Source organism: Centruroides vittatus, unplaced genomic scaffold (assembly GCF_030686945.1).
Source record: "Centruroides vittatus isolate TY-2023 unplaced genomic scaffold, ASM3068694v2 contig_347, whole genome shotgun sequence".
Lineage (NCBI taxonomy): Eukaryota > Metazoa > Arthropoda > Arachnida > Scorpiones > Buthidae > Centruroides > Centruroides vittatus.
This window is the reverse complement of record NW_027122171.1, coordinates 853,900-875,337: the sequence shown is the minus strand read 5'-3', so window position 1 is coordinate 875,337 and position 21,438 is coordinate 853,900. Positions and strand designations below refer to the sequence as shown.

At 29.7% G+C, this 21,438-nt stretch overlaps 1 protein-coding gene across 1 annotated transcript in view; it reads left to right on the top strand.

Moving 5' to 3' along the window:
• LOC136974299 (uncharacterized protein CG43867-like) overlaps positions 1 to 21,438 on the top strand; it is a 68,068-nt gene that overhangs the window by 16,182 nt on the left and 30,448 nt on the right. The window contains exons 6-15 of the mRNA XM_067269137.1: positions 310 to 447; positions 1,774 to 2,523; positions 2,595 to 2,667; positions 2,765 to 2,856; positions 5,663 to 5,891; positions 5,989 to 6,122; positions 6,360 to 6,470; positions 15,901 to 15,987; positions 16,146 to 16,215; positions 19,395 to 19,483. Coding sequence (XP_067125238.1) covers positions 310 to 447; positions 1,774 to 2,523; positions 2,595 to 2,667; positions 2,765 to 2,856; positions 5,663 to 5,891; positions 5,989 to 6,122; positions 6,360 to 6,470; positions 15,901 to 15,987; positions 16,146 to 16,215; positions 19,395 to 19,483 — 1,773 coding nt within the window. The remainder of the gene's footprint in view (positions 1 to 309; positions 448 to 1,773; positions 2,524 to 2,594; positions 2,668 to 2,764; positions 2,857 to 5,662; positions 5,892 to 5,988; positions 6,123 to 6,359; positions 6,471 to 15,900; positions 15,988 to 16,145; positions 16,216 to 19,394; positions 19,484 to 21,438) is intronic.

Here is a 21,438-nt window from a genome sequence, read left to right as displayed (position 1 = left end):
TTATTTTGTTGAGATAGATGTTAATTATACAGATAATTTAGAGTCTACAACACTCAATGCAAACAATTGTGATATACCAATTAATGCTTAAAAGTTGGAAATCAATGATGGCTAGACTCATTAATTATCCATTATTAATGTAATGTAATGTCTTCAGTCATAGAACAGTTAGCTGATATTTAATGTTTCCTATACAATAGTTTATTGTAATATAAATCTATAAATAGGAAATAAATCTCTTAGAGTATTATAATAATTCAAAATAATTTTATTATTGTAAATTAATTTTGTTTAATTAATTAATTTCAGCTGGAAGAACAAAATCAGCATTTGCGTGAACAGAATCAAAAATGCAACAAGCAGTTGGAATTACTTAAAAATAGGTTGACTCAGCTCTCTCAACTCAGTCCTAAATCTCATCAAATTCATCATGATCATTCATCTGAAGTATATGCTAATTATAATGTTATTTTATTATATAGATTAATATGTTATAAATTTTATTTTGATAAACCCGTAATCACATGCCCTATTTTTTTAGCACATGTGTAAGGTGGTGATTTTCTACTGATTTTTCAAGCATAATACTCTGCATGTAATTGTCATTCCTCAAATTTGACAAGTCTGAAAAATCTGTAATATGTCTGCACAATGAAAATTTTCAACAGTGTATGAAAATAATTTTCATATGTTTAGTTTACAAGATATTGTCCTCTAAACAATCCTTTGAAACTTTACATTGGCATGGTTTAATTTGAAGCAAGTTCAGCTGATAATAAATGATAGGAGGGATGAGGTGTTTCTGAGATGGATCAGAAAATTATTATTATGTATTTTTTGGAATAAAATGCATGCAAAAACATTTTGAAATAAAGCTGGAAAAACATTTATTGTAAATTGTCAAAAGTTGTAACACTTCAGGCTATCTTACATAAACAAGCATTCAAGGTTGTAGCAACTTGTAGAGCACTGTGTCATTGCATCATGTATAGCTGACAAACATCCATGATGTCATCACTACTTCTTGTAGCAATTGTGAGGAGCCTTCATGATATTATTTTTAATGATATCACCAAAACTGACATTAGAACAACAGAAAATTGCCACATATGCATGCAATTGTGTGGGAAAAAATTTGTACACAGTTTCATGCTTAAGGCATAAAATTTCCATAGCAGTTTTTTTAAGGTCTGTGGTAAGTGAAAAAAATGTTATTTAACCAAAATTTTCATACAGTTAGATGGATAGCAAGTAGCATGAGAATATGGAAGCATATCTAAGTAAGTCAATTAGGTGAAAAAATGCCTATGAAAAACCAGTAGGTGCAGAAAATTGCTGCTCTTGCATGTGCTTGTGAGTTAATATTTCTATGGAAACATATTGAAACATAAAGTATAAATTTTCTTTATATGTATATACCGTATTTTACGGACTATAAGATGCACTTTTTTCTTTGAAAAATTGCCTCCAAAATTCAGGTACATCTTATAGTCCATAAAATATGGTAATTTACTTTATGGTAACAAATTTATACTATAATTAAACAGATTTGTAATTAGAAATTACTATCAAATTTTTAAAAAATATTTATTCATTTTTTACACTTAAGATTTATAAACTTTAAAAATAGGAAAGGAAATACAATATATAAAGTATATAAAATTTATTAAAAAATATATTATTACTTAATATACAAAATTTAATAATAATTTAAAAATTTTATTTTAATTTTGCTACTTAGAATATTAATACCCTTTCTATTTTGTTTAATAGAATACTACTGAACATGAAAGAACTGCATCAGAAGTAACAGATCAGCAATCAGTTAGTACTGAAACAAGTAAAGAACATCCTTTTAAAATAGAAGAAGATAGAAAAGATGCAGTTAGAGTTGCTCATACTTACCCTCGAGGAACAGATGTTTCTCGACTGAAAGGTCAAGTTTATTCTTGTTCATCAAAACCTAAAAGTAAACCTCAACCTCAGCTGGATCATGAAGGAAATATTATTTTTATATCAGAAGAAATGAATAAACTTGAAGAAGATTTAGGAAGTTACAGAGAATCACTAGTAGATACTATTCTGAGTATTGAAGATGCAGTATCAAGGTCACCTTCTCAAGCATCGACAAAGGAATCAGAAAACACCGAAACCTCAACAGATGCTAATATATCACATTCTAAAGATGATTATCTTTCTGATGAAGGATGCCATCATCATCATCACCATCATCAAATTCATCAAAAAACATCAACAAGAGCTGAAAGTAAACTTGAGGGTCTTTCTCGAATTGGGGGGAGTCTTGACAGAAAATTAACAGGTCAAAGAAAAATGAATTTGGATGATCTACGAGCTGGTTTTGAACGAAGATGGACAGTAAAAGCAGACAATGAAATCCATGATTATGCAGAAATTTATACACCGAGCAATGAGCTTCCTATTATTCTTGGATTAGATGGTAAAAGAAATAAAGATCAAGACGGAAAGCCACCTACACCTCCTCTTCATAGATTTCCTTCATGGGTGCGTAAAAAAGTAATCAATTAGAATATTTAGAAAAATTTTTTTTAACTTCTATTTGATATAATTTATAGGAATCAAGAATATATGATGTTGCTGTAAGTGGCATCAGTTTATCTTGTGATTCTCTACAAGCCACAAATACAGGTATTTAAATTATTTTTATGCCATCATTATTGAAATTAAGCAATAAATTACATCAGTGAAGTTCATATAAAATAATAATTTAAAATATTTATAAAAGGTTCACCAAAAAATACTGGAAAAACATCTGAATCAAATATAAATGGAGCTTTTACTGATCTGAATATTCCAGTATATGCCACTGTCAAAGGAGTATGTATTGTTATTAATTGTCTATTCCAGTGTTTTTCAAAATTTGAATAACATAAGGATCCCTTTTGAAAGGGAATCTTAAATTATTCAAGTTTTTGAAAATTTTTTCTTTTTGAAAGAAAATTTTTTTTTATACTCCCTATCTTTTACTATTTTCTATAAATAAAACATAGCCATATATGTAAGATTTTTGAATATATTAATAATGATAAAACATTATTTGAATTATACTTTTTAAGGATATTTATATTTTTTTAAATACAAACATTAACACACATTATTAAATGAAAACAATAAAATTAATTAAAGTAAGAATATTAAATATGATAGTTTTAATATGATGATCTTAATTATTTATAAAAATTAAATAATAATAAATCATTTTAATGGATTTAAGAAAGTATTTAGAACTTATTGATTCTCTCAGAACAGTTATAGATCATGGAAATCTGCAGAAAGCAATCTAATAAAGCTGGTCTATTTGTTCTTTAAATTTTCTACAATGAAAATTTCATAAAAATTTATCTAAGATTTCTTTATATGTAAAATCATAATACATTTATTAAAATACAGTGGACCTTCATTATAGTGCTGTTTGCTATACCGCGCACTCAGTTATAGCGCGGGTGATGTTCGCAACACGATAAGCTCAAACACGTGTATACAGGTCCGTGCGGTGTTAGTGAGTAGCGCATTTTATTGTTACTGCGTATTGAGTAATTGTGTATGTATTGAGTTCCTGCATGTATTTTGAATAGTGTTTGATTATTGTATGCATGATGAGTAAAAGAAAAGACAAGCTACACTATGTACAGTAACAATTATACAGTACTGTATGTACTTATTACGATGTATAACTATGTTATGTGAATTTTAATAAAACATTTAATAAATAGAGTTTTTTTATTAAAATACATAATATGTATGTAGTTGATGGGTGGTTTCAGTATATAGTTCAAATCGTTCTGAATAAATTTATTGTGTCGCCACCGCGCCGCTTGGTATAATGCGGTTCACCTTATAACGTGGGTGTTGTTTCCCACCCGACATGCACGTTATATCGGGGGTCCACTGTATTATTTTAAATAATTTTCAACTATTGGATAGTGTTTTTGTTTAATTCAAACATTTAAAATTAATTTTGTCATTGTTGTTCAGTGGCTGTTTTTAATAATTGATTAATATAGAAATTTTATTTTATAATTTAGAAATTAGTGAAAGATCAGTGTCTGTAAATTTTCTTTGTTTTGTATAAATTGCAAATTGTAATAAATTGAGCAAGTCTAATATGTTTAAAACTACTTTCAAAAAGTTTTTGATGTAACTTTAATTATTTGGAATAGTTGATTTTATATAGTTTATTTTAAGAAATTAAGTATTGAAAAGATAATTGTTATTGATTATTTTTACAGGTTAGCTTATTTGAAAATAAGTCATTTCTTTAATTTGCCAAGACAAAGTACTTCTAATCAAAATTTTCATATACAGTCAAACCTGTTTTTATGCGGTGGATAGGGACTGCATAAAAAAAACGCATAAAAAATATCGCACGAAACTTCACGAGTGGCTATAAAAAATAGTTTTCGCAACACAATTAAAAAAATATTTTTTTTATGCAGTTAATAGGGACCGCATAAAAAAGTCTCACATAGAAAATAACTCAAAACCGTACAAAATAGAATTTATTGACAACAGATGTCAGCACTTGACTGCATCGTCTCGTCTATCGTCTGTTTTACATATTTTAGTCCAGGTGGTGTTTTGTTGACTTAAAAAATAAATTATTTCATTTTTTGCATATTCATGCAATAATATTACTATAATAAGTTCATTTATGCTATAATAAGTTTATTTAGCTATAATAAGTCAACGTGAGACATGACAAATCGCACGAGACTAGTCGCCAACTATACTGCACAAAAAAAAACGCATAAAAAAATCGCATAAATAAAAAATCGCACAAAAAAGACCGCATAAAAACAGGTTTGACTGTATTTAAAAAATTTTTATAATTCTAAAATGTGAATTCAGCATATACATTTTTCTATGGAGAAAGCAATGCTAATTTTTTAAAATTATTTAAAATATATTTCCTTTATTAAACTTTAACATTATACACAGAAAAATTCATACATTTATTCTTTAACAATAAACAGGATATAAAGATAAATATATATTCATTTATTTATAAATGCTAAAAAATAATGTTTTGTGTTTAAAAGTATAATTTGTATCTCCATTTTATCTAACAGAAAGCTTGTTTATTAATTATCTAAAACAAATTTAAACTAAACTTATATGAAGCATTCTATCCATATTAGTAAGATTTAAGATTTCTGTTAACTCATCTGATTATAATAAGAAAGTTTAATAAGTAACAAAAACAATTTAATAAAATATGTATCAAAAGCTGTAAATCTTAACAAATCATTAATATTTTAAAATACTAAAATCTTTTAAAGTTTTATTAATAGAATTTTTGTATTATATTGTAATGCCATTAAATTTTATCACTATAAATTCTTGATTAAAGTTTGTAAATCAAAGAATGACAAATTCAAAAACAAAATATTAAAGTTCTTGATTAAATCTGTTTAACTTTTGATTTTGATCTTATAGAATAACCTTTTTAAAAATAGAAAATAATGAGTTTAAAGTTTTTAAACTGTCGATTTGATTATTGTATTTACACATAATTAAGCAATCACATGTTTCAGTTTAACAAAAACACAAATATGAAGATATGTTTATAATATCATGATTAAATTAAAACTAATTTTATATATTTTAATAATCTAATAAATAGCGTGCATCTCAAATTCGATGTGTTCCCTTTACTGGAGAATCAACTGATTCATCTGATAATGAGGATACTCGGATAACTATTGCTACAACATCATCTCATACAACTAGCGGTGAGACTGAATCAAGTGCCTCAACAGGTAGTCCTAGTAGAGGTGGAAAAACAGGAGATAGTTTATCTGATTCTCCTGCAAAGAAGAGTTGTCCTTCTCCAACCAAATCAGTAAAACGAGGTGAAATAATTATTGTAGTAATTCTACTAGCTTTTACTGATTTATTTTTCTTATGTAGTTATTTCAAATTAAAAGAAATATTCAATATTTTTAACAGATACTTCCACTGAATCAGTTCTTTCTGATGATTATGCTATACCACCTGATGCTCTTTCTGCTGATACACTCAGTGTAGATTCTATGGATCATCCATCTTTACGGATACCTCCAACTCGAATTTCTTCAAAAAGAGTATTTATATATTTTTAATGAATAATTTTCAGTGTTAATGAAATCTTTAAAGATCGTTATTTTCAATAGATACAATTCTTATAGAATATAAAAATAAAATTTAAACAGATAATGCTTTCTATTATATCATTTAAAACTTTGTTTGCTCTTGGAATGATCATTCGATAAATATTATTATTATTATTGGAGAAATTAAGCTAATTAATGCGCTCATTTTAAAATTTATTATTCTTAAAGGAGTCCTTGGAGAAAAGTGGTTATTTAACGAAATTAGGGGGAAAATTAAAAACTTGGAGAAGAAGATGGTTTGTCTTAAAAAATGGAATATTAAGTTATTATAAAACACAGGTATTACATTTTTCATTTAAACAAATTACAATTTCTAATGAATAATTTAATACATACTGTATGTGAATATTTCAAATAAATTATAAATGAAATTTTATTGTGTGACTATTTCAAAAGTTATACAATATTCACAATAGTGAATTACTATTTTTTAAGTTTGCATACATCTATTAATGCCAAAATTATTATAGTAAAAAGTTTGTTATACAAATGCAGTTGTGGACTGGCCAGGATGTCAATTTGCCCGGTGGCAAATGGGCCCCTTAAACATTAGACAATATGTTTAAAATGTTAAGGAGTTTTTATAAGTTAAATATAATAGAAGGACTTAAAAATATAATACAAGTTCCAATATTATTATTATGTACTGTACAACTGTACAACTACAATTTACCCTGTATTACTATTTTAATAAAATTAATTTTTCAGGCTATTTTATATTTAAGAATGTAATAAATAACTGTGATAAAATAATTCGGATTGGGATTATGTTAAGCCAAAGCATATGTTATGTAGACTCTGATCTTTAGTATTGTGACTATGCAATGAAACTTAGTGGGAATGCCAGCCTAGGATTGCAATGTGCAGCTGGTGTCAATTTTGTATCGTGCTATGTAAACATTGCAAAGATAGCAAATATTTTTAATGGCACTGGCTTCAGTTTGAGTGTGCTTTGTTAGCTCTTCACATTGTTCTAGCTATGTATGTTTGGTGTGGTTTTTTAATTATTAATTTTTATATACTGTTGCCATATGTTTTTTACTTTTAATATGAAGGATTAGGATGTTAGGGAAACAAATGCTTCCTTTTTGAGATCACAGAAATAAATCGGCCTATACTCTGAATTATGGCAATTTTTTAGCTATAATGTAATTGATGACAAAATATGACCCCATTATGGCAGCTCACATTTGTGCAGTACAAAACAAGCCTACACAAAGAATAAAATGATTATAACAATAAAAAGCTCAAAGTAAAGGCTGTTGTGGATTTATTACATACCTGACAACTCTTAACATTTTAATCCAAATTATGAAAAATATGATACAAGAAAGAATTAGCCATGAAGTTTCTTATGCAAAACATTATTCTATTCAGGTTAATTCATTTATCAATCAGTTTTTTCATTATTATTTGGTATGTGCTTAAAAGTAGTATCTGAGAAACTACATGTGCTAAGTAATGATGATACAGGACCAGTACTTTTCAATCTAGTGACAAACATTACAGTATTTTAAAATTTATCTCACTAAAGTTTATTTAATAGTACAGATGGAGCAATAAGTATAATGGTTTACAAAATAAAATTACTGATGTGGCTTATTGAAATGTTCATATATGATGCTACATCCATGTCTTGAATTTGGTGATACCTGAAACAATAGAACTTTGTGTACCTGCAATTTCTTTTTTGATTTGTTCTAGAATTTACAGCATTTGTAAAAACATCATACAAGGGAATGGTTGTATGGATAGAAGTTATTGGAAAACATCTAGGATGAGAAAAAATGAAACAATTAAAGTTAATTGGTGAAACAAGATGGTCAAGAAAATCCAAGTGTAAAATTTATAGCACTTGTCCATCAAGTGTACTAAAAATTCTGGCATCCAATAGACTTCATGAAAAAGACTTTATGAACTTTGTGAACTCATTTGCACATTATCTGTTACTCAAGTCCAATGCAAAAGGACATTTTCAAAGCTAAAGATCATAAAGACAAGGCAAAGAAGTTCACTGTCTGAGGAGAACTTGGAATAATAAATGTTGCTATCTATTGAAAATGAATTGTTAGATGAATTGGATGCAGAAGCAATTATTGACAGATTCATGCAATCATCTAGTGAATTCAGGTGATTGCTTAATAGTGGACTGCATGAAATATGTTTTTAAATTGCTTGTTAACATGTAAAATGTTCACTACCAGCAAACTATTTAAAAACATCTATGATTTATTTAAAATTTAAACAAATTTGTATTTACATTTAGTATCTACTGTATATTGCCAGTAATATGTATTGTACAGTATATGTACACTGTAATTACTAAAAAACTAAAAAGTATATGTTTATTTAGTAAAAAATTTAATTGCACCTTTCTTTTACTTATGTATTATTTGAAAATGTTATTTATTTTTTATAAACAAATTAAAAAATAGCCTTATAGTTGGGATGAACCCCTTTTGTTTCCTGGCAACTAATATTTTTAGATCCAGTCCATCACTGCACAAATGTAAATTAATATATCAAATTAATGTTTAAATTTATAATAATCACTTAATCACTTATCATTAAATGTATCGGTAGTGATATTATGAATAAGAATGCAATGAGATTTGCAACATCCAAGCAATTTCATTTCATACTTACGTATGATATGAAATTGAAGAGTATATTTATATTCAAAAAGTTTTTGTTTTAGAACCTTCTTCCATTTCAATTTTTGTTAAATGTTATTCAACAAAATTGTATTTAAAAAAAAAAGGCTTAAATTTTCTTCACACACACATTTAATTCATTCTCATTTTTACATAGTTCACTCTTAATAATGTTAATTAATGCAATAGTCTTTATAAATGTAATGATCATTTTATTGTGTATTACTTAAGCAAATTAATTTTTTCTCTACAAGTATGCATGGATCACCTTGAAAAATTAAAAAAAAAACATCAACCATTTTGCCTGTAACTGATTGGCGATTTTATTTAAATTTCATATTGTAGTTTGCAGTTTTACTTACTAATCAATGTAGGTGCGGATAGTCTTATCAATTTGGAGTCTGGGAAGTAAAAGTAACCTGTTAAGCTGCCACTTAGAAATAGGAATAATTTTTGAATAATTCCAAATAACAGTTGAACATGATGCTTAAACAGTATTTCACATGTTCTGTTTTCAAAAGTCCTTTAGTCTACTGAAAAAAGATCAAAGTGAAAGTGTCAACTTAAAAAATTCCCCAAATTTTCTGTTGGCTGATTAAATATTTCCAATCTAGAAATTCTGGGCAGCATTGCATGAAAACTGCCTTCAGTTCTCAACATTATTTCCTGCTTTCCTGTTTGAACTTGTTACACGACATCATCTCTAGGTGTGTAGTGCATTAGACTTCCATCATACAGGAATTTGACATTCTACTGTTTCTCCTGAAGCATGCTATTTGATTCAGTTTCATGCTGAATGTCAAAATAAGTGAACTAGATTTTTATTGCCACTTTAATAAAATATTGCAAAGTGATGATTTTGGTGCTTTGCAGTTCAACCCGAGTATGACTTTTGCACTTCTTTAGTTCTAATAGTTTTTCTTTCGGTTTTTATATTATAAGGTTTAAAAAATAATTCCAATTCTGTTGATAGAGATGGTATTATAATTCTTTCCTCTTGGTATAATTTAATAAATTAAAATTTTAGATTGGAATTTTTTCTCACCCATAAATTTTGATCTGAATTCAGATATACAAGATAAATCTTGATAAATGCTATATTTTCCTTATTATTATTATGTTGGGTTAAGTAAGATATACTCGGTTAACACCGGTGGCTGTGTACTATGCTGGACCAAAGTCAAGGCATAGTAACCAAAACAGAAATTAAAGAAGTGTATCAGTGTGTGTGTCTGTATTCAGGAATTTTCTCACAATATGACATGTATTCAATATAGTGGCCTTCTGTAGTGTGATGTATGTGTTTCTATTCAATTGTAATGTGCCCAGGCTTTTGTGTAGTGTGTGTGGTATGATACCTGTAGAGGAGAGAACAACAGGTACAATAAGCACCCTATCCATCCTCCACAGATGCCTTATTTCCTGGGCGAGTTCTGTGTACTTGCTAATTTTTTCAGCACATGCGTTTTGTATATTGTGAGTGTTTGGAATGGATATGTCTATAATGTATGTGATTTTATTGTGTTTGTCAATGAGCGTGATGTCTGGTCTGTTGTGGTAAATTGTTTTATCTGTGATTATGGCTCTGTCGTAGTACATTTTGTGCGTGTTGTTTTCCAATACTGTCTGCGGAATGTATTTGTAGTATGGTTCGTGGATGTCTACTAATTTGTGTTTCTTTGCAAGCTCTTGGTGTATTATATTTGCTACTTGATTATGTCTGTGTAAATAATCTGTCTGTGCCAAGAGCTTGCAACCAGAGGTGTGTTGTATAGTTTCTGGCATGATGTGTCATTTGTGAGTGTTGCATCTTTGAGTATGTGTTTTCTGTAGTTTTTAGTATTTATGACCTGATCCTGTATGGCAATCATGAATCCTTCCGTCTCCCCAGAGAGGCATCCCCGAGCTAACCAGCTGTTTGATGCAGCTTTGTCAAGAAAATCCTGGGCCAGATCGTAAGGATGCCTGCCATGGTAGTGCCTTTCGAGCCCACGATTGCTTAATGGTGTTTATGCTTTTTAGATGTTGTCATATCCATATATTGTGAGTGTAAATTTAATGGTGTGTTATTTGAGTTTGCTAGAGTTACTGCTTTATGTAACTGTGATGTTTCTTGTTTTTTGTAGAAAAACTGTGTCCGTATTTGTTTGTAGCGAAGGTTAACTATGTCAATCAGGCCACATCTACCATCTTTACGTGGAAGGGTTAGTCTTTCTATGGCGGATTTAGGGTGATGTTGTTTATGCTTAGTAAGTGTTGTTCTTGTTTTCCTTTGGAGTTGCTCGAGATCTGTGTGAGTCCAATGTATAACTCCAAAAGAATATGTGAGTACTGGGATGACATATGTGTTTATTGCTTTAACTGTGTGTTTTGCATTTAACTGTGTTCTGAGAATAGCATTTAACCTACTTTGGTATTCTTTAATTAATCTTTGCTTTATTTGTGCATGTTCTGTTAGTTTGGCCTGTTGGAATCCTAAATACTTGTAGAACTCGCCCTCTTCTATGGATTCAATAATGTCTCCATTTCCAAGTGCATTATTATTATTATTATTATTATTAATTTTTTGTTGGGTTAAGTGAGATATACTCGGTTAACACTGGTGGCTGTGTACTATGCCGGACCAAAGTCAAGGCATAGTAACCAAAACAGAAATTAAAGAAGTGTATCAGTGTGTGTGTCTGTATTCAGGAATTTTCTCACAATATGACATGTATTCAATATAGTGGCCTTCTGTAGTGTGATGTATGTGTTTCTATTCAATTCTAATGTGCCCAGGCTTTTGTGTAGTGTGTGTGGTATGACACCTGTAGAGGAGAGAACAACAGGTACAATAAGCACCCTTATCCATCCTCCACAGATGCCTTATTTCCTGGGCGAGTTCTGTGTACTTGCTAATTTTTTCAGTGCATGCGTTTTGTATATTGTGAGTGTTTGGAATGGATATGTCTATAATGTATGTGATTTTATTGTGTTTGTCAATGAGTGTGATGTCTGGTCTGTTGTGGTAAATTGTTTTATCTGTGATTATGGCTCTGTCGTAGTACATTTTGTGCGTGTTGTTTTCCAATACTGTCTGTGGAATGTATTTGTAATATGGTTCGTGGATGTCTGCTAATTTGTGTTTCTTTGCAAGCTCTTGGTGTATTATATTTGCTACTTGGTTATGTCTGTGTAAATAATCTGTCTGTGCCAAGAGCTTGCAACCAGATGTGATGTGTTGTATAGTTTCTGGCATGATGTGACATTTTCTACATGTGTCATTTGTGAGTGTTGCATCTTTGACTATGTGTTTTCTGTAGTTTTTAGTATTTATGACCTGATCCTGTATGGCAATCATGAATCCTTCCGTCTCCCCAAAGAGGCATCCCCGAGCTAACCAGCTGTTTGACGCAGTTTTGTCAACAAAATCCTGGGCCAGATCGTAAGGATGCCTGCCATGGAGTGCCTTTCGAGCCCACGATTGCTTAATGGTGTCTATGCTTTTTATATGTTGTGTTGTGTCCATATGATGTGAGTGTAAGTTTAATGGTGTGTTATTCGAGTCTGCTAGAGTTACTGCTTTATGTAATTGTGATGTTTCTTGTTTTTTGTAGAAAAACTCTCGCAGTGACTGTATTTGTTTGTAGTGAAGGTTAACTATGTCAATCAGGCCACGTCCGCCATCTTTACGTGGAAGGGTTAATCTTTCTGTGGCGGATTTAGAATGATGTTGTTTATGCTTAGTAAGTGTTGTTCTTGTTTTCCTTTGGAGTTGCTCAAGATCAGTGTGAGTCCAATGTATAACTCCAAAAGAATATGTGAGTACTGGGATGACATATGTGTTTATTGCTTTAACTGTGTGTTTTGCATTTAATTGTGTTCTGAGAATAGCATTTAACCTACTTTGGTATTCTTTAATTAATCTTTGCTTTATTTGTGTATGTTCTGTTAGTTTGGCCTGTTGGAATCCTAAATACTTGTAGAACTTGCCCTCTTCTATGGATTCAATAATGTCTCCATTTCCAAGTGCAAAATCTTCTTTCTTCAGGATTCCATTTTCTATGTGAACTGTTTTGCATTTATCTAGGCCAAATTCCATTTGTATGTCCTTGGTGTATGAATGTGTGATTTGTAGGAGTTGATGAAGTTGTTTTTGTGTGGATGCATAAAGTTTTATGTCATCCATGTACATGAGATGTGACAGTGTAAACTGTGTTGTTTTTTCGTGTCTGATATTGTAACCATATTGCGTGTTGTTTAACATGTTGGATAATGGGTTCAGGGCTAAGCAGAACCAGAGAGGACTCAAGGAATCTCCTTGAAAAATTCCTCGCCTAATAAAAATTTGGTTTGTTTGTATGGAAGTGTTACTAACCCTGAGATGTAGTGTTGTTCTCCAGTGCTGCATAGTGTTTTGAAAGAATGCAATGAGTGATGGATGTATTTTGTACATGTGTAGGATATGTAGCAGCCAACTGTGTGGAACACTGTCGAATGCTTTTCTGTAGTCTATATATGCCATGTGTATGTTTCTGTGTTGTCTGTGTGCTTGCCGTAGAATGACTGAATCTATGAGTAACTGTTCTTTGCATCCCCTGTGGTTTCTACGACAACCTTTTTGTTGTTCTGTTAGAATGTCGTGTTCTTCAACATGTTTGTATATTTTGTTTGCAATACAGGATGTCAATAATTTGTAGAGTGTTGGAAGACATGTAATTGGTCTGTATTGTGTGGGGTCTGTGGTATTGTTGTTTTTAGGTTTCATGTAGGTGATGCCCTGAGTAAGAAAATTTGGCATGTCTTGTGGATTGATGATGATGTGTGTTAGATGTTTAGCTAGTTCCTGGTGCAGTGATGTAAACTTTTTGTACCAGAAATTGTGAATGTTGTCTACACCAGGTGTCTTCCAGTTGTGTGTTCTGTTAACAGTGTATTGGAAATCATGTATGTTTATTTCAACACAGGGCATAGTTGGTATGTTGTGCAAGTTTCTGTTCTCCTCCTCGATCCAGCCTGCATCAGCATTGTGCGTGACAGCACTGGACCAAAGAGAAGACCAATATGTTGTGAGTTCTTCTTCTGTTGGTGTGCCACTGTGCTGTGTATCAGTGTTTGCTTTGTTATTAATTTGTCTGTAAAAGAGTTTTTCATTGTTTGTAAATAATTTATTTTGTTGTTTTCGTAGTGTACATGTTTTGTATCGTTTGAGTCTACGTGCTTTGGCAGCAAGTTTTTGTTTTAGTGTATCAATGTATTCTGTAATGTGTGTGTTGTGATGTTCATGTTTTGTGCGTGTTTTTATTTTCTTGAAAATGTTTTTGAGCTGTTTCCTTAATTTGGGTGTTATGTTGTTTTTAGTGTATTGTGTCAGCCTGCCTAATTGCTGTCTAATGTCATTTATTTGTGTTTCTATTCTTCTCTGCCAGGCAGGCTTGTGATAGAATTGTGTTTTCTGTGTATTTGTCTGTGATTGTACTTTCAGTCCATGGTGTGTCACTACTGTGACTGCCCCAGCATAAACTAATGTATGAATGTCTGCGAGTGTAGAAATTGAATAAATGTAGTGTGGTAGTAAGTGAGTGTTTACATAATTTAGTGTTTTTCCTACTTCCTTTGACGTGTTGATTTTTGGTATTCGTGGTCGTTGTGTGGGATCTGTACCTGTATATTTAGTGAGTGTTTCCTGAAATATAAGTGAGAGCGTATTAACTAAATCCAAGTCTATGTTATCAGTGATGGATGAGGAAGTGTCTGTAGTATCATTAGTGGTAATTGTTGTATGTGTGTTATTATCAATGCTTGTTGCTGGATTATCCTGACAGGTTACGTGATCTTCATTAATGTGAGATGTTTCTGTCTGTTGATGTATTTGATCAGCAACCTGTTGTTTGATAAGTTCAAGTGTTGTTTGTGGAATAAGGTTGTTGTGTATAATTGTTCTTTTTTGATCAACAACCCTTTGTTCGGTGACAGTGAGGTGAGGATACTGTTGTGTGAATCTATGGTGTAGTTGTTGTCTGTATGCTGTCATGTTTGTTTCGAGTTTTGTGATCGTGTAATAAGTACGGATGATAAACTCGTTCATTTCTACTGTCCATTTCATCCGTTGGCGTGGTTTTCCAGCCTTTGTGGTCTGTGGATGCATTGCCACAGAAACACCAAGGCTAGGTTGGTTCCTCACATCTGTTGAGGGCATTGCAGTAGCCATGCTTGGGCCGGTGCTGCTTTCGCCACCAATAACCAAGGGAGACTGTGACCTATTTTTCGAACGTGAGCCTCTGCCTAACCCACGAACGCGGACCTTGTTAACCCGGGCGACGTCCGAGCTGGTATCACACTTTGATCTAGTTATTACCATGATGAATATCTCCACAGAATGTGGGCGTGGTCACTCTTAGCTTCATTTCTCCCCATAAACCTTACTGGCATGGGTGTCCCTACCAGGAGCTTATGCTCCAGCCTGCATTGCCCTATGGATCAGTAAAATTACTGGGCTCTCCCACCACGACCAGGTGGTGACCACGGGAGAGTTATTATTATTATTATTATTATTATATTTTAATTTTAAATTCTGTGTAATTAAAGATCTAGAATATAAATTTAATAATAAAAAAATAATTAAACTAGAAAGATGATAATATATGATTGAAAGTAAAAACATAACTTACGTGAATCACAAGCACTGTACAGTGATAATAAATATGTTGCTGTAAATAATTGGACTACTGTAGAATAATGTTTTAGTCATCTAAAAAATAGAACCTACACTATAACACTATATTTCAAAAATATAAATTGGAAATAACACTGGTAAGCAATTGTAAACATTCTCTTGTTTGTAATTCTTTGTCAACAGGAATAAATTAATAACTTGCTTTTGCTGAAGAGTTAATTAAAATAAATTATTTTATAATGAATTCGAATAAAGGAGGAAAAAAATGTAACATTATTTAAAAATTATGTTTAACATAAAAGTAGAAGAGGAATGATTTAAAATAAAATTTAGTTATTAGCAATTAGTTTTAAATTTATTAAAATAATAAAAAAATTAATATCTAAAATATTAAATCCAGAATGACATCAATCGTAAACCTCAAGGTCAGATAGTTTTGGATGAAGTTTGTAGAGTGAATCGTGCAGAAGGTGCTGCAACATTTGAAGTAAGCAGCATAGATTTATTACTTCCTATTTTGATTAAATTTATTACAATAAAATAATTCTGTAAGCAATTTAAGTAGAATATCAAAAAATTATTTAAATTAAACAGTTCATAAATAAATTATTTTGAATTTAATGTTTTAATTTAATGTTGTTATAGATATCTACTAGCAAAAGAAATTATTATCTAACAGCAGATTCAATAACTACAATGGAAGAATGGATTCGTGGTAAGCATTATTTACATATGTAACTGTAATGAAATTCCTTTATGGACCTAGATGTTTGATTTTGTAGTAAGGATACACTTATTGTAGATACTGTACATTGTAACATCATTTATATTAATTTGGTTTATTGTACATAAATATTAACATAAATGTAATTTGAATGGTGATTAGATAATTGAAATTATACATACATATAAACTCAGTAAAAACTGTTACAAATCTATGTCTGACAATTAAAAGAATTTAATGGATTGTGCTGATGCTGAATTAGGACTATTATATATTGACAGTGTTTGTACAAAAAGGAAAAATCTACATTTTAGTTTATGTAATAACAAAATATTTTTTAGATAGAATAAATATACATTCTTCTATAATAATTCCAATAACACTAATTAATACATATAATACAATATTTTAATCAATATGTGTTATAAATTTCATTTTATAAACTTTTATGGGTTATTGGTAATTATTATAATTTGAAGTTATATGAAAATTGATAGATGAATACCTAACTGGTGGAAAATAAGAGATGAAATTATTTCTTGTATGCCACGGGAGATTGATTATAATGTATTTAAAAATAGATATATAATTTTAAAACTTTAAAAAAAAAATTTTTTTTAAATAATAAAATGTACTTACACCAGATGCATTTTGAACTATATTATCTAACAGTTCCTCTTCAGGGATAGAAACACAAAGTAAATAACATAGTAAATAACACTCTGGCATATAAGAGTACGAAGATACTTTTGTTGAGATTGTTGAAATTTTTTCAACAAATTTGTTAATAATGTTACATCTGTTGAATTATCTTGTGTTTTGCAATGCTCACAAAATGAAATACCAATTCACTGTTATATATTTCACTTTGTGATGATGGTAAAACAAAATTCATAACATGAATGTTGAAAATACGTTCTGTTTTGTTTTATTTTGAAAATACTGTTTAAATGCCAATATTTAAAATTTTTTTACTTTTAGTTTTTTTTTTTATCTTTGTAAATTTTATATTAACACACTGCCTGATTTCTTACACTCTCATTAATATAGTTTTGACACTAGACTTTGTTGCTTTAGTTTAGAGAATGACTAGGCGAGTAATGACAAAATTCATTCTCAACATCTAGATTAAAAGAAAAGAGATAAGTAAGCATTCTGATGCTTAGAAAACTCCTGCCAATTTATATTCTTGTTAAATTTAAAGGTTTATATATATATAATGGTATTTCTTGTATCATTTTTGGAAGTAAAAAATTATGGTAAAAATGAAATTGCTTATTCTATATGTTTCTTATCAATCTAGCACAACATGGTTTCTCTACAACTGACAAGAAACATATAATTAAGAAGATAGAAAATTATGCCAGATTCTTATGCTTGTAGAAAAATTTAATTAAGTATAATAAAAAGTAAAATATTAAATATGTAAAAAAGCAAAAGATAGAAAAGATGCATGGAACACAGTTGAAATATACAAAAAAGTTGCAAAAAAAATTATAAGATTTAAAAGAATAGAAAGATTTAAAGTATCTAGAAATGAATAAATGAGTATAAAAACTACCCATAAAATATATTAAAAAAGAGCAATCAAGTTTTTGACAAAATTATATTTAAAAAAGCTAATGTAACAACAGATCAAACATCAGGAATATTAGAGTCAAATAAGATGATGAATTAACATACTGATAAAAACGTTTTAATGAAGTATTGTTTTCAAAATTTGGAAAAAATAACTGGTATTAATTGTATTGTCAGGATTAGAACAGCTAATTCACCTTCAATATACAGTATATGGGAACCCACACCTGTGACCAAAGAACTGACTATTAACACACCTTTGATTTTCCACCTAATTTGATGATAAAAGAATATATAAGATCAGAGGACACTGTTTTCTGGAAAGAAGATATCTTAGTTGAATAAAAGAAATAGAGGAGTCTGTGCTGTGTTTCCACAGAGAACAGAAACACAGCACAGACATTAAAATACCTACTCATTAGAGACTGAATCTGTGGATATGCTAGACAAAAGAAGAGAAGCTACTAGAATAAAAAATTTTTGTAATTTCCGATGTGGTAGACATATCTTTCCCAAATGTGGTCTGAGAAGATAACCTTTACTAGTATACTCCAAGATGACTAGACATTCTGTTTTTAATGGAACAATTGTGTGTTAAGGTTTTGTCCCAGTGTCTCAATAAGGTTTGTCTCATTTTGAAAGAAATTGCTGGGATTATCCTTTTCTCCAGGCACAATGTATGCAGCCATATCATGATTTGTGTATATGTCACAAGCACAATAAGCTGTTATATCAGTGTAACCAGCTTGGTGACAACTTTGATTTAATGTCAAATTAAATTTGCCTTCAGTCTATTACAGTCGAGATGGTGCTATCTCAGTGGTCACATATTACCCACACACAGACGCATCACTTCCTACATAAGCAATGGAAAAATTAGAGATGGAGTGATTATACATCACAAGATGTCATATGACTGGCTATCAGAAGTACACATTATTATTTTGAAGTCTTTTTTATAATATGAAGAAGTTCAGAAAGAAGTAAGGCAATACTTTAGAATTTTTGAATGTTCTGTTTTTTTAAAGAAGATATACAAAAGTTTGTTTATTGCTGAAATAGGTACCTAAATATTGGTGCTGATTATGTTGAAAAGTAGCATGCTTTTACTTATTATGTGTCATTTCTGTAAATAAAACAGCTTGTCTGTAATTCACAAATGTACAGTACAGTACCTTCATAACTGAACGTCCCTTGTAGATCCCTTGTATATTTCCCAAAATGAATACCATTTGGACACCAGAGAAAACACAAATGATGGTGGACACATTAAAAAGTCAATCTGAAATGTAGTTTGTAATTCCTGGAATTTCTAAAAATAATGTATTGATTATTTCATTGCATAGCATTTTTGAAAGCTGATCAATGTATTTAAACCTTCAATAAAATAACTAGTTTACCATTACATGATTACCATTAATAAATTTAATCAACAGAATTCAAAATTTGTAATAAATTTTCAATAAATTAATTAAAATATAAAACTGAAAAATAGCAAAAATTGTTTAATATTTTGTGTGTTATAAATACAAAAACATTTTATTGTTTAAAAGGAAATAAAAACTGTAAAATAAATTATTTATTATTTTTAGTTTTACAGAATGTTTTGAGGAGAAAAGCAACCAGATTATTATTAAGCAGGGCAGAAAATAAACCAACAACTGAAGGATGGTTAACTAAGGTTTGTAAATTAATAATACTTTTAATTATTCTTAAGGAATTAAGAATATTTACATTAATGAAATGATTTTGTTATCTCAAGGCATTAAATTAAAACAAAGGCAAAAAATAAAACTGAAGAAACCCTATTAATGAATATTTTCAATATGACCAGTTGATTGTTGTCATGTATAGAATGAAAACAGCATTCATTGAAAACAATAGTTTTTAAAAAATCAAAACATTTTATAATTGATTTAATGCAATTTATGATTTTTTTTTATAAAATATTAAAATAAAGTTAAATAAATTGATAATAAATTTGTACTTATCTTACATTTTTATATTACTTAAACAATATGTATTTTAACGTTATTTAAATAATATAAAAGATTCAATATAATTAATTTATTAGTAGATTAATAACAGACTTTATTTTCATATTGTGTAAAAAAATCAAAAAATTATGGAAGTGATTTAATACAATTTATATTTTTTTAAAAATTATTATTTTTAATGCATGCTGTTTTGTTCTTTTACTTGAAGTCAGTCTTATTGAAAGTACAATCAAATCCATTTAATATTACATCAGTGAGACTGTCAGAATATGGTGACATTAAGAGGAATCCAATAGAAACTTCATTTTCAATAGAGATTCCATGAAAAAGCTTTAACTGTACTTTTAAAGTTAAAAGTTTACTTTAAAACTTTCAAAATAGAATAATTACATTAAATGTAGCATTATTTTAAAAATATACCTAATAAACATTAAACATATGTATATATTGTATATTTTAATTAGTTGAAATTATCTCATCTAATTGTAAATACTTTTCTTCTCATATCTTTTCTTACTTAATTCTTATTGTTAGTTTAAACAATACAGGGTGTTTCAAAAAATATGCTGCAATTTTAATTATTGTAATTATTATTTGAGAATGTTGTAATGTACAATAAAACATTGGAAAACAGTCCAAGTTTCACATTTGCTTGATACAGTTTTTTGAAGTATACACCTTGTGTCACACAGTATTTATTCAACTAATACTCAAATTCTGCCTGCACTCTCTTTGGCATATCTGTTGTCTCTCTTCCCACAACAGCCACAATTCTATAGCTACTTCCAACACAAAATGCCTTATCTATTGTGGAATCACTGTTTATGTTTATGGCACTTCCTAGATGTAGTAGATGACAAGATGTTTACAGATGGGAGATAAAACTCTGAATGTTACTCTATCAATTGGCATATGTTGCATACTTCTTGGATAATAATTATAGTAATTTAAAATAATAGCATTTATTTTGGAAGATCCTCTACAGGTAAGTTTTTTGAACTTACCAAACTTTGGTTTTGGTATTTAATTTCACAAATTTATTGATTAGTTTTTTGTGTAATAAGAATGAATTAAAATGTTCTTATTAAATAGTATTTGGAAGAAAGTTTTAAATGTTAGACAAAATTTCAAATTGGTTTGAAATCACAAAATTCAAAATTGTGCAAATTTTTATTGTATGATGGCTATTTCTTTTTCAACCTCTGATGGTCTATAAAGCAAAGATAAGTGTAAATAACAAAATGAATTTATTACCATAAGTTAGGTACATGCATAGTTTACTTTTTGACATAATCACAATGAAGATTGAGGTATTTGTCTATCTGTGGACAAGCTTTGAAATCCCCTTTTCATAGAATGTTGCTACCAGTGACTCGAGATGGCCTTAACAATGTTGTTTCGAAGATCATCATTAGTCTCAAACCTCTGCTCTCCTAGCCATGTTTTCAGTTCAGGAAAGAGGTGGAAGTCTTCACACATTAAAAAGTTCTAAGCTTGGTGGAAGTCTTCACCCCCTTTAAACACCAGTGCATAGTGCTGATTTAGAGCTGAGAGACTTCTACCTCTTTCCTTAACAGAAAAAGTGGCTAGGAGGGCAGAGGTTCAAGACTAATGACGATCTTCAAAATAACATTACGGT